General features: G+C 52.1%; 1 protein-coding gene across 1 annotated transcript in view; it reads left to right on the top strand.

Moving 5' to 3' along the window:
* Nucleotides 1-12,877, top strand: part of HADHA (hydroxyacyl-CoA dehydrogenase trifunctional multienzyme complex subunit alpha) — a 29,382-nt gene that overhangs the window by 1,664 nt on the left and 14,841 nt on the right. The window contains exons 2-7 of the mRNA XM_071417186.1: nt 4,162-4,203; nt 4,294-4,364; nt 5,866-5,999; nt 7,135-7,273; nt 8,465-8,584; nt 8,667-8,769. Coding sequence (XP_071273287.1) covers nt 4,162-4,203; nt 4,294-4,364; nt 5,866-5,999; nt 7,135-7,273; nt 8,465-8,584; nt 8,667-8,769 — 609 coding nt within the window. The remainder of the gene's footprint in view (nt 1-4,161; nt 4,204-4,293; nt 4,365-5,865; nt 6,000-7,134; nt 7,274-8,464; nt 8,585-8,666; nt 8,770-12,877) is intronic.

Below are 12,877 nucleotides of genomic sequence, written 5' to 3'. Positions count from 1 at the left end.
GTTGAAGGGCTTCAGAGTCTGGTGTTGATGTTGACCCAAAATCCAGCTGTGTTTCATCTAAACCCAAACCTGGGCTTGGTTCAGAGCTGGACTTAGTGCTCTGAGAGCTCTTTTCCAATGTGAGTAGTTCCATGGTTCTGGGATGATGGTGAGCAGTTCCATGGTTCTGGGATCCTGGTGAGCAGTTCCATGGTTCTGGGATCCTGGTGAGCAGTTCCATGGTTCTGGGATCCTGGTGAGCAATCCCATGGTTCTGGGATCATGGTGAGCAATCCCATGGTTCTGGGATCATGGTGAGCAGTTCCATGGCTCTGAGATCCTGGTGAGCAGTTCCACGGTTCTGAGATCCTGGTGAACAATCCCGTGGTTCTGGGATCCTGGTGAACAATCCCATGGCTCTGAGATCCTGGTGAGGAATCCCATGCCTCTGAGATCATGGTGAACAGTCCCATGGTTCTGGGATCCTGGTGAGCAGTTCCATGGCTCTGGGATCATGGGGAGCAGTTCCATGGTTCTGGGATCCTGGGGAGCAGTTCCATGGCTCTGAGATCCTGGTGAACAATCCCATGGTTCTGGGATCCTGGTGAACAATCCCATGGTTCTGGGATCCTGGTGAACAATCCCATGGTTCTGGGATCCTGGTGAGCAGTTCCATGGTTCTGGGGTCCTGGTGAACAATCCCATGGTTCTGGGATCCTGGTGAGCAGTTCCATGGCTCTGAGATCCTGGGGAGCAGTTCCATGGCTCTGAGATCCTGGTGAACAGTCCCATGGTTCTGGGATCCTGGTGAACAATCCCATAGTTCTGAGATCCTGGTGAGCAGTTCCATGGTTCTGAGATCCTGGTGAGCAGTCCCATGGTTCTGAGATCCTGGTGAGCAATCCCATGGCTCTGGGATCACAGCTGTGTTTCGTGCAGCCTTGGAGCAGGTCTGTGCCTGACAGGGTGCTGCAATCACTGAGGAGGAGACTTGTGGCAGCTCCAGGGAGTGCTGAGGCTGCTGCTGTTGAGATTCTTGTTCTAACTGGTAAAGCTCTTCACAACAAACAGCCTGGAGCTGCTGTGAGGACGCTGTCCCTGTTCATAATGAATAAATACCCTCGTTCTGCCTTGCAAAACGTTTAGGAAGAGGATGCAAAGCTCTGGGGGGCAGCCCAAAGGCAGGGAGCAGTCAGGAGCCAGCTGAGCTCCAGGGCTGGCTGTACCTGCTGGGCCACATCCCTGCTGTGCCACCAGGCTCCCAGGGTGGCTTGGGGAGCTCAGTCTGCCAGGAGCTTCCCATCTCACGGGTCACAGCTCCGTGCTCAGGTGGCCTGAGCTTCCTCCTGTCCGTCCTGCTGGGGTTTGGGGTGCTCCAGGACTGGAAAAAGGCTTTTCCCTGAGCCATGGAGGCTGTTCCCAGCTCAAGCCGTGTGCCACGTCCCGGTGAGTGGAAGTGCTGGGCAGGGAGGCGGCTGAGGCAGGAACAGGGAGAGGAGAAAGTGGGAAGGAGCAGGCTGGGCTGTGTGGGGTGGCTGTTGTCCATTCTCTGGTGCATCCAGAGTCCTGAGAAGGTGTTGGTGTCCTGGTGCTGGACAGTCTGTGAGCTGAGGAGTGGGACTGGAACTGATTTGCAGGGCTTTAACTCTGGAATGAGTGATGGGACACGGTGGGAGTCTGAGGCTGGGCTTCTGCTTCCTGCAGCATTTGGGAGGAATTTTCTGGCTCCAGGCTTGGCACGTTCCCATTGCAGTGCTGAAGGGATCAACACCTAAACAGATGTGCAGGGACCAGGACAGGGAGCTGCTTTTGCTTCCTGGCAAAAGATGTTTTGCACAAAGTTGCTGGAATTAAAATAAACCACTGTCAGGCTACAGAAGCCTCACTCCAGTGTTCACAGCTGGTGCACTGCTGACAGCACCTCTCCCAAAAGAGTTTGTATTCTAGTGGAGTGAGATTTGTGCAGTCATGCCCTTGATTTATTTATTTTCCTACTTCATCTCTTGTGTTTTGTGAGAATGGAAAGGCAGAGTGGAATTGAGGGCTGAAGGTTTTCATGGAAGGAATCTGTTTGGGAACTGATATGGAAAAGGAAAGCAATGTAAAGAACAAAAAGCATTGAATCCCAGACTGGTTTGGCTGGGAGGGATCTTAAAGCTCATCTTGTTCCACACCCTTGCCATGGGCAGGGACACCTTCCACTATCCCAGCTTGCTGCAAGGGTTGAATTAATTAATTCAGGGAGACAGTTCAGCCCTTGCTTTCTCTTTAAAGAGGCTGCATGGCTTTTATTGGGTTAAAATGCTGCTGTTTAAGGTGCATGGTGTTCTGCTGGGCAGTATCTCTCACCAGAGGAATTGTCAGCCCACACTTGGGTTGTGGGAATTGAATGTTGGTGCTTATTTTCAGGAGTACACAAAGAGTTTAGGGAAGTTATTGTTGGGTGGAGCTATCACATGTGGGTATTAAATATTGCTGAGGAGCTTTGGGGTGGGAACTGGTTCCCTCTTTGTTTATAAAATGCTGCTGTGGGCACATGACACACACCCAGGCACCCCAGAGCTGTTTGCTGGGACAGCCTGACACTGAATTTCCATCCCCACGGCATCACACTGCATATCCTGGGCTCAGGAATGGGAGCAAAGGTCAGTCCCTCCTGCCAGCACCCCAGACAAGGTGGAAAGGAGGCCAAAGTGCAGCCCTGAGCCCGTGTCACGGGGCTGTGGCAGGGGGGGACACCTGTTGGGGAGGCACAGTTTGCAGTTTGTTCTCCTGCTGTTGTGCTGTTCTCCCTGCTTGCTGCTGGGAATGGGAATGTTTCATTCCTGAAGGCTTTAGCAGTGTTGAGCAGAGCCCTCCCCTGGCTAACTGGCTGTGGGCTGGCTGGTGGGTAGATCCATGTGGAAGGAACACTTTTACTGGAATTCAGGCTTAAAGCAGCAGCTTTGGCAGGGATTCAGCCTGGATCTGAGTTAGGGGATCCTCAGGGTCAAGATCAAGGTTGCTTGAAGAGGTCGTGGGGCCAAACACAAGTTCTGAGCAGAAAAAGGAGATTTACAAGTCAGAAACTTGGGGGCAGAACTTGTTCATTTGTGGTCTGAGGGATCTGGAAGAAGATGTGTTTGTGTGTGCTTTGTGTGTCATTGGTGGAGCTGGATCCAAGAGCTGGAGAGGGACCCTGGGCAAGGGCCTGGAGGGACAGGACAAGGGAGAATGGTTCCTGAGCTGCAGAGCTGCCCCAGCCCTGGGCATTCCAACAGCACAAGGACCTGGAGCTGCTGGAGGGAGCCCAGAGGAGCCCCTGGAGCCAGGCTGGGGGAGCTGGGGGTGCTCACCTGGAGAGGAGAAGGAGCCAGGGGGAGCTCAGAGCCCAAAGGGGCTCCAGGAGAGCTGCAGAGGGACTGGGGACAAGGCCTGCAGGGACAGGAGCCAGGGAATGGCTCCCAGTGCCAGAGGGCAGGGCTGGATGGGATCTTGGGAATTGGGAATTGTTGTGCCCTGGGAGGGTGGGCAGGCCCTGGCACAGGGTGCCCAGCCTGGATCCCTGGCAGTGCCCAAGGCCAGGCTGGATGGGACTTGGAGCCACCTGGGACAGTGGGAAGTGTCCCTGCCCATGGCAGGGGTGGCACTGGCTGGGCTTTAAGATCCCCCCCACCCAAACCAGTCTGTGATTCTGAGTATTTTGTTGATAGATGGAGGCAAGAATAAATATTTTGTGTGGCCCTCCAGTTGTGCCCCTGAGATCTGTGTGGTCACCTTGGGCTGGCCCCATTTGCTGGCACCAGAGTGGGGTTTTACAGAAATACCCTGGCCAGTTGTGTTTGCTTTGCAGGGAATTCACCTTGAAGCTCCCCAAAGTGCAGGAAAGTCCCTGGTTTGGCACAGGAAGAGGTTGGAATGAGGATGATCAAGGCCAAACTCCCTGTGCCACCTGCTCCATCCCTTGCCAGCTGCTTGGGAAGAGGGATTTCAATTTTGCTGCTCTCAGCTGGGCACTGCTGGCACTGCAGAGTGGGATCTGTGCTGGGACTGCTGGACTCTGGTGGGGCACAGATCAGGCTGTGAGGGGAGGGACTGGCTCATGCCCAGGGTTTCCAAAATCTGTCCTTGGCAGGCCAGGGGAGCTGGGAGAGGCTGAGGCTGCTGAGATTTCCTTTGACACCTGTGACATCTTTTCCTCAGGTTATGCCTGCCGTAACATCTCCACCTCCAGTGCCCTCCAGGGTAAGTGTAAAGCTTTTCTATAAATCCATTTTTTTTTTCCCTTCAAATGCCTGGAGCAGGAGCTGAGCCCACCCCTGTGTTTGCTTGCAGACAGAACCCACGTCAGCTGTGATATCAAAGGGGATGTTGCTGTTGTGCGCTTCAACACACCAAATTCCAAGGTACTGAAAATTCCTGTTTAGGCCTAAGAACTTCCCTAACCTGCAGCCTTACAGAGCTGGGAGCAAAGGAGAAGCAGGAAAAGAAGATTTGGGGATTTTGATGAGACATCTGGAGATGCCCCTTGGAGTACTTTGTGTGTGCTAAGCTAATTTGTTTCTTTCCCAGGCACAAGGTCTTGTTAAGTTCTAAATCTTAAGGAAAACTTTTAAAAAACTCAAATCTTGCTTAGTTCTTGTATTCAAGTCAGTTAAAGAATGTCCCTACTTCAGTAATTTGGAATCTATAAGTGCTTTTGATTCTATTATCATGAACACAGGATAAATAGAACCTAATTCTCATTTTTTAGGTCAATACAGCTGCAGTTGTTCAGGTATCAGGAGGCAGGAACTCTGTAAATGACACCTAAGGAATACATCTAAAAATGCATTTTGGAGTCTGATAACCAGTAGTGAATTTCAGGTGTCATCTCACAGGTGGAAATGCTCTTTATGAGCAATGATAGAGCTTGCAATAAAAACCTGATTTTTAAAGCAAAGCAGCTGAGCTGCTCTGATATTATACAAGATACAAAGATTGAACTACTACTGCTATGAAAAATCTTGTATTAATTGTAGCAGACCAGAGGAGGGTTTTTATATGTTCCTTTCATTTGAGGAGCAGCAACAGTCTCATGTTTGAAATATTCTATTTTATGTGAGGATTTGGTGGTACCTAAAGAACCCAGGCTGGGTTTGTCCTGCTTTTTGCAGCCTTTCAGTAAAGCTGGAGGGATGTTGTCAGTCTGGTCTGGAGAGGGTGTCCCTGCTCCAGGGGAGTTGATGAGATGACCTTGAGAGGTCCCTTCCATCCTAAACCACTCTGTGATTCTATAATTATTTAACCAAGAGAAAACAAACCAGATTTTATGAACCACGTTCATAAAATCAATGTTTGGGGCCACAAAACTGCTGTTGGGAAGGTTAAAGAGGAATTCCCCAATGAAAGATGCCCTGCTGCAGGGTTTTATCCAGGAGGGGCTTTTGTGCTAGGGTGTCACTGTCATATTTCTTGAAAAATCTCTTTGCCAAGATTTCTTCTCTTGAGAAGATGAGAAGCCTCAGCTTCTCCTGTATTTGCTGCTCTGGAATGTGGTCTGGAGATTGTTTATCTAAACCTGTGCATTGTTTTAACTTAATGGCCAGTCACAGCCAGCTGTGTTGAGACTCTGACGAGTCAGTCACAAATTTTAATTATTCATTCTTGATAAGCCTTCTGTCTGTATCCTTCTCTTTCTTTAGCATAGTTTTAGTATAGCGTTCTAGAATAGAATAGAATAGAATAGAATAGAATAGAATAGAATAGAATAGAATAATTTATCAGCCTTCTGAGAGCACAGGGTCAGATTCTCATCTCTCACCTTGTCCTGGAAACCCTACAAACTCAACACCAGGGCAGGGCTGAGGTACCTTGCAGCAGCTGTGGGCTCCAGGTGAGCTCCTGCTGAGGTGCTGCTGTCTCCAGGTGAACACCCTGTCCAAGCAGCTGAGTGCAGAGTTCACCGACGTCATGAACGAGATCTGGGCCAACGAGGCTGTCAGGAGTGCCGTGCTCATCTCCTCCAAGCCAGGCTCCTTCATTGCTGGAGCGGATCTCAAGTAAGCACAGGGCTCCAGGAGCTGCTGGAGCTGTCCCTGAAACCCAGCAGTTCATCCCTGACACCTCCCTGGGGTGAGGCACAGGCTGGGAGTGAAATCCCCATGCCCAGGATTTCAGAGTTGGGGTAATGAAGTGAGGATCTCTACCAAGAGGGACATGGTGGGTCCTTAAACCCTCCTGGCTGTGGCACTTGGTCACTCCTTCCTGCAGCCAAGGAAACCCAGCCTGGCTCTGGGCTGGGCATTGTCCTTGGGCACAACAAGAGGGGATAATTCACATGCAGGACTCGTTTGAGCTGGCTTGGAGTGCCTGGCAGCCTTCCAGCCTGGCCCCTGGTTTGGGCAGGGTTTGGCACTCTGCCCTGTGCTGAGCAGCCTCCCAGGCTCCCTGGGTAACTTTTCCAGGCTGTGGGATGATCCTGTGGGTGCCCACTGGGACCTGGAATGTCATTGGCTCCTACTGCTGACACTGACAGGACAGAAGAATTGCTTAAAGACATTAAAAGCCAAAATGCTCTGAGGAAAGAAGGTAAATTAAGAATCCAAAGCTGTGTTACATTTTTGGCTGGCTTTGTCCAGGGACAGAGACTCACTCCCTGTTCAGGAGAGAAGGAGGTGAGCAGAGCAAAGGCCAGGCTGTGGTTAAGAGGTGTCTCCTGGCCTCAGCACCTCCAGCATCCCAAATTCCTCCTGCCTGGCAAAGGCTGAGAGCCTCCAGGAGGATAATTGGCACAGGGAGGCTCTAATTGGCAGGGTGGCATCAGAGCCATCTGCTCCTCTAAGAGTGATTCTGGGCTCTTTCCTCCACCCTTCCTGGCAAGTGCTTTGAGGCTTCCTGCGACCCTTCCTCCTCTCCCAAAGGCTTCCAGAGCCCTGGCACAGGGGATCCCATTCAGTGCCTCAGGAAAGCCCCGTGTCAGCATGCAGGGCCTGACCCTGCTGGGTTCAGTTTGACTCCCTGTGTTGTCTGATCCAAAACTGGGGCCTAAACAGCTCGTGCCTGCCTGTCAGGCACTGGAGATTGTGGGAGAACAGGGACAAACTCATCAAAACCTCTCATTTTCCTGCTGTTTTGTCAGGAAAACTGACAAAAAAATGCTTTTCCCATCCTCATCCACCTCTCTCCTCCCCTCAGCATGCTTGAAGCCTGCAAGACTGCTCAGGAAGTGACTCAGCTCTCTCAGGATGGACAGAAGATGCTGGAGAAGATTGAGCAGTCTCCAAAGCCTGTGGTTGCTGCCATCAGTGGCAGCTGCCTGGGAGGAGGGCTGGAGGTACTGGACAATGCTGGGGCTCACAGCAGGAGTGGGAGCTGACACTGCTGCTCCTCTGGTTTCCCAAATGATGCAGGCAGGACTGGTAGTGTGAGGTGAATTTGGGAGCTGATGAGGGCTCATTACATCATGTAAATGAGTTTGTGGCAAGTTAATGGCTTGCTTGTGCTTCAGGGCTCTGCCATGCGAGTTCTGCTGCTGCTGCTGCTGCTGCTGTGGAAAGAGAGCAAATCAAATCTGAACCTGTGTGGGCCAGGCTAATATTTAGATGAGTGTCCAAGGGAAAACTGGTTGTTTCCAGCAGGCATTGCATCTGCATCAATGCTGCTGGCAGAGTTCAGCCTGGAAATTGCTGCTTTTCAGATGAAGTGAGCCCTGTATCCCAGCAACTTCCATTCTTTGTGGGGCTGCTGTGAGAGGGGTGAGTGTGGGGACCCAGCCAGGCTCCACCCTGCCTGCAGCTCCACTCCAGCACCTTGGGCTGGATCTTCTGCCTTGTGATCTCCATCCAGGGTCTTGTAAACTGCATGGCTCTGCTAATTCCTGGAGCAGAGTTGTTTCTAAAACAGTGTAATCTTGGAATGGAGTCTCTTCAGTTTGTGCTGATTTCTCAATACTTTTTTTACACCCACTGTGTTGACTCATCCTGGCAGTCCAGGGATGAACCAGGAATCATCTGTAGATGGGACTGTGATCTTGGTGAATTAGTGAATTAATGAAGCCCTTGATGGTCTAGGTGAGATTAAAAATCAGCTTGGGAGTTTGATGTTCATCTCAGCAACCTGGGCTCATTGTGGCTATAAACAGCCACATTTGCTAACCCTTAAAAAACAATTCACTTCTAAGCAAGTATCAAGGGGGAAAGTTTATCCAGGCAATTTTAACTCCAGCCTGAGAACCATGGATCTGTTTTAGAGGAATGAATACAGCTAAAGATGAGCTGAGGATATCTGGGTATCCTGAGCTGATCCCCCAGTGTGGGCAGCAGGAAAGGGGGGGTTCTCATGACCTGATGAGAATCAAGATCCCTGCTTGCTGCCATCCCCCCCAAGCCATCAGTGAGCACAGAGGGAATTGGGGCAGGGTGATGAGGACAGCTGAGGCAGTGTGTGGGAGAGAGCTGTGTGATGGGTGCCTGGTTCTTCTGTTGTCTTCCACAGGGAAACCTTTCCTTGTCTCTTCCATTTTAAGGTTGCCATTGCCTGTCACTACAGAGTAGCAACAAAGGACAGGAAAACAGTCTTGGGAACACCTGAAGTGTTGCTGGGTCTCCTACCAGGAGCAGGGGGTACTCAGAGGCTGCCAAAGATGGTGAGTAAGAGGAAAACTTAACCCCATAGCCCTTTCTGCCTGGCAAACTCCCACTCTGAAATCTTCTTTTTGCCCTTTCTAGGTGGGACTTCCTGCTGCCTTTGACATGATGCTGACTGGGAGGAACATCCGTGCAGACAGAGCCAAGAAGATGGGGCTGGTTGACCAGCTGGTGGAGCCACTAGGTCAGACACAGTGTCCCTCAGTTCCTTGATGTGCTGCTGCCTGTCAGGGAACCTCTCCCCTCACCAAAATACATGGAGAGGTTTTGTCCTGCTCTGCAAGGGAGCAGAAATCCCTGTTCCAACCTTACAGGCACAGGGACCTTGAAATGTGAGGCTGCTGCAGAAGCTGAGTGAACAGGAGAGGTCAGCAGGGAGGGCAGGCCTGCTGGCTCTCCTCCTTCAGCTAATTATCCAGATAAGAGCCCACATTACTCATTTATCATGTCAGAGGACAGATTGCAGCCCCTAATGGAAGGACAGTAGATGAGTGATGGCTGTGTTTCTGCAGCCTGCAGATGGTAATCCCTGACAGGAGCTGCAGCAGGCAGCCCCATGGTTTGGGCAATCACAATTGCCAGCTGGCTGTCAGCTGGTGGGAGAAATTCCCTCCAAACTGCAGGATTCCAAGTGTTGCTGAATCATGTCTTGCTCCCAAAGTTCTTTCAATAGGGCAGCTTTCTTGGAAGGTGCCTAAATAGAGGAGTTTGAGGACTAAACCCTCCAGAGCCTCCTAAGAGGAGCCATCAGCCCCTCTCAGGAGTTAGAATGGAGGCCACTGCTCCAGCTGGCACTGCCATGGAGCTGGAGGGTGCTGAGCATGGTTTCCTCAGGCACAGCATAGCCCGAACACTCTGGTGGTGCTGAAGAAAATAAAATGAATTAAAAGCTGCTGCTGCCCACCCTGAGCAGTGCCAGGGAAGCCCTGGTGTCCATGCTATCCCACAGGCCAGTGCTCAGCTGGATCATGGGATGGCCTGGCTTGGAAGGGACCTAAAAGTTCATCCATGGCAGGGGCAGGGACACCTCCCACAGTCCCAGGGTGTCCCCAGTGTCCAGCCTGGCCTTGGGCACTGCCAGGGATCCAGGCTGGGCACCCTGTGCCAGGGCCTGCCCACCCTGCCAGGGCACAATTCCTCATTCCCAAGATCCCATCCAGCCCTGCCCTGTGGCACTGGGAGCCATTCCCTGGCTCCTGTCCCTGCAGGCCTTGTCCCCAGTCCCTCTGCAGCTCTCCTGGAGCCCCTTCAGGCCCTGGCAGTGGCTCCAGGCTCTGCCCAGAGCTCAGTTTTTCCCTTTCACCCCCCAGATCTGCACCCCCCAGGATTTGTGTGCTGAGAATCAGAAGCCCAGGCTGGAGCCATGGCAGGCAGCAGCACCTTGGGATGCCAGGATCCCAACTGGGTTGGGTGGGAAGGGAGCTCAGAGCCCCCCCAGTGCCAGCCCTGCCATGGCAGGGACACCTCCCAGTGTGCCAGGGTGTGCCAGTGTCCAGCCTGGCCTTGGGCACTGCCAGGGATCCAGGCTGGGCACCCTGTGCCAGGGCACAATTCCTCATTCCAAGATCCCATCCAGCCCTGCCCTCTGGCACTGGGAGCCATTCCCTGGCTCCTGTCCCTCCAGGCCTTGTCCCCAGCCCCTCTCCATCCTTCCTGCCAGCTCCTCCAGGTGCTGCAAGGCTGCACTTGGGTCACCCCAGAGCTTTCCCTTCTCCAGGCTGAGCAATCCCAATTCTCCCAGCCTTTCCTACAGCAGAGCTGCTCCATCCCTCTGATCACCTTGGGGCCTCCTCTGGGCTCTCTCCAGCAGCCCCAGGTCTCTGTGCTGCTGCCCAGGGCTGGGGCAGCTCTGCAGGTGGGCTCTCACCTGGGCACAGGGGTCACAGGGGTAGAATCCCCCCTTTCCTGCTGCCCACACTGGGGGATCAGCTCAGGATACCCAGATATCCTCAGCTCATCTTTAGCTGTATTCATTCCTCTAAAACAGATCCATGGTTCTCAGGCTGGAGTTAGAATTGCCTGGATAAACTTTCCCCCTTGATACTTGCTTAGATGTGAATTAGTTGTTTTAAGAGCTAGGAAATGTGGCTGTTTATAGCCACAATGAGCCCAGGTTGCTAAAAGGAAACGTGAGCTTTCTGAGGAGCTGCTAGGAATCCTAGCTCAGCCCAGAGAAGCACGTAGGAGGAACACAGAAATACAAATTACATGCAAACATGGGATGTGTTCCTTGTTATCCAAACAGCAGCCAGTGCCAGGAGGGCTCCTGTTCACTCTGTCTCTGGGGAAAGCAGCTCTACCTGGGGTGATGCTTTAACTGATGACACAAAGCTTGCAGGGAGACACACACCATCAATCAGGAGGCAGTTTCAGGGCATGCAATCAGTTCTCCTTCAGCAGGGAGCTCTGCAGCAGTCCCTGAAACCAATTCTGACATGTGCCATTTATAAAAGAAAGCAGATAGGAGTGCACAGCTCAGAGCTCCTGGGTTAGGATACAGCAAAACACTGGGAATTAACTGCAGGTAAAGCAAACCCACAGATGTGGGGTCAGCCACTCAGTGTGAATGCTTCTCACAGCTCAGACTTTAAAAAATCAGCAATTTTCTTCAGCTGGAGTATCAGAATCCAGCTCTTGTTAATGTATCCAAGCTACTGGAAATCAGGGATTGACATCTTTGTAGCACATCAAGTTATAAAGCTGAAGGTCTCAGCCTGGAATGGTGAAAAGAGAATTTGGAAGCTGGTGAAGTCTGAGCTCTGAACTCCCAAATGCTCTTGGGTTTCCAGTGAATTCTCTAAAACCCCCTGGGCATTGCTGAAATGTAGATTATGCAGCAGCTCTGAGCTAGATTTTGTCTGCTGCCTGTAAAATCAATTGTGTTTTGTTTGGCCTGTTTTTCCTTGGACTGGCTCTGACATTCTGCCAGGCAGGAGGGAAACTTCCACAGGGAGCTTCCCTGAGCTGTCAGAGTGTTTGTGCTGCTTTATCTCCTCCTTGCTGAGAGGCTCCCTGAGCAGGGAGCAGCTTCTGGGGTCTGCTGGGTGAAAATCCTTAAATTGTTACACAGAGAGGTGAAACAAAGAGGCCACAGAGCTGCTCCAAGGGCTGGAGCCCCTCTGCTCTGCAGCCAGGCTGGGGGAGCTGGGGGTGCTCATCTGGAGAGGAGAAGGATCCAGGGAGAGCTCAGAGCCCCTGGCAGGGCCTGAAGGGGCTCCAGGAGAGCTGCAGAGGGACTGGGGACAAGGCCTGCAGGGACAGGAGCCAGGGAATGGCTCCCAGTGCCACAGGGCAGGGCTGGATGGGATCTTGGCAATGAGGAATTGTTGTGCCCTGGCACAGGGTGCCCAGCCTGGATCCCTGGCAGTGCCCAAGGCCAGGTTGGACAGAGCTGGGAGCAGCCTGGGACAATGGGAGGTGTCCCTGCCATGACAGGGGGAGGATTGTATGACCTTTAACATCCCCTTCCCAAACAAACAATTCTGAGTTTCTATGATTAAAACCTTACAACTGAGGATTTCAGCCTTTTGTGGAGGAGGAGAATAGTGGGAGATGAAACAGGAGGGAGTTTCTGATTTTGGTTTTTACCTGTCTCCTCTGTTCAGGGTGTCCGTGGGGTGTTTCCTTAGGTCTGAGGGCTCTGCAGTATCTGGGTGTGTTTGGAGCAGTTTGGGTGAAGGTGAATGGCCCTGCCCAGCTGCAGGGTTGTAATTTCCCCAGGTTTGTTCAGCCCAAAGTTGCACATTTAGCTCCAGGGTCTGCTTGGTGACTCTGTGCAGCTTCACCAGGCACTGCTCTGTCATTAATGACTCAGAGTTTGCCTCTGGCCTGATCAGCCCTGTGCTGTGTCCTCCTGTCCTGATGATACAATTGTCTGGAAATGAGGACTCCTGTGCTTGGAAAATGTGCAAGCCACCCTCAGAAGCTGCTAAAACTGGTTTTGTGGTGGCTTGCTTCATTGTGGGATGGCTTTAAGTTGGGCCGGGTGTTACAGTAGCTAAAGCAGGAGGGAGGTTTCATGCACTGAGTTCAAAGGTTGGGGTTGGTTGGACATTGGCTCCAGTACAGAGATTTCCAGGGACTCAGCACTCCCAAAATGCTGGCTGTGTGTTTAACAGTTCAGTGTTGGCACAGCCTGGTGGGACACACACACAGAGGAGAGGGAGGGGAGGCAGAACACCTCAGCTGCCTCAGGATTCTGGGTGCCTGCAGTTATGTCAAGTGCAAGGTTTGAGGAATAAAGGGCACAGGTGGCAAGAAGATGGTCAGGAGCTGAGGACACCTGCAGAGAG

Source organism: Agelaius tricolor, unplaced genomic scaffold (genome assembly GCF_023055355.1).
Source record: "Agelaius tricolor isolate 1412-34295 unplaced genomic scaffold, bAgeTri1.0.p SCAF_68, whole genome shotgun sequence".
Classification (NCBI taxonomy): Eukaryota; Metazoa; Chordata; class Aves; order Passeriformes; family Icteridae; genus Agelaius; species Agelaius tricolor.
This window is presented reverse-complemented; position numbering and strand designations above follow the sequence as displayed.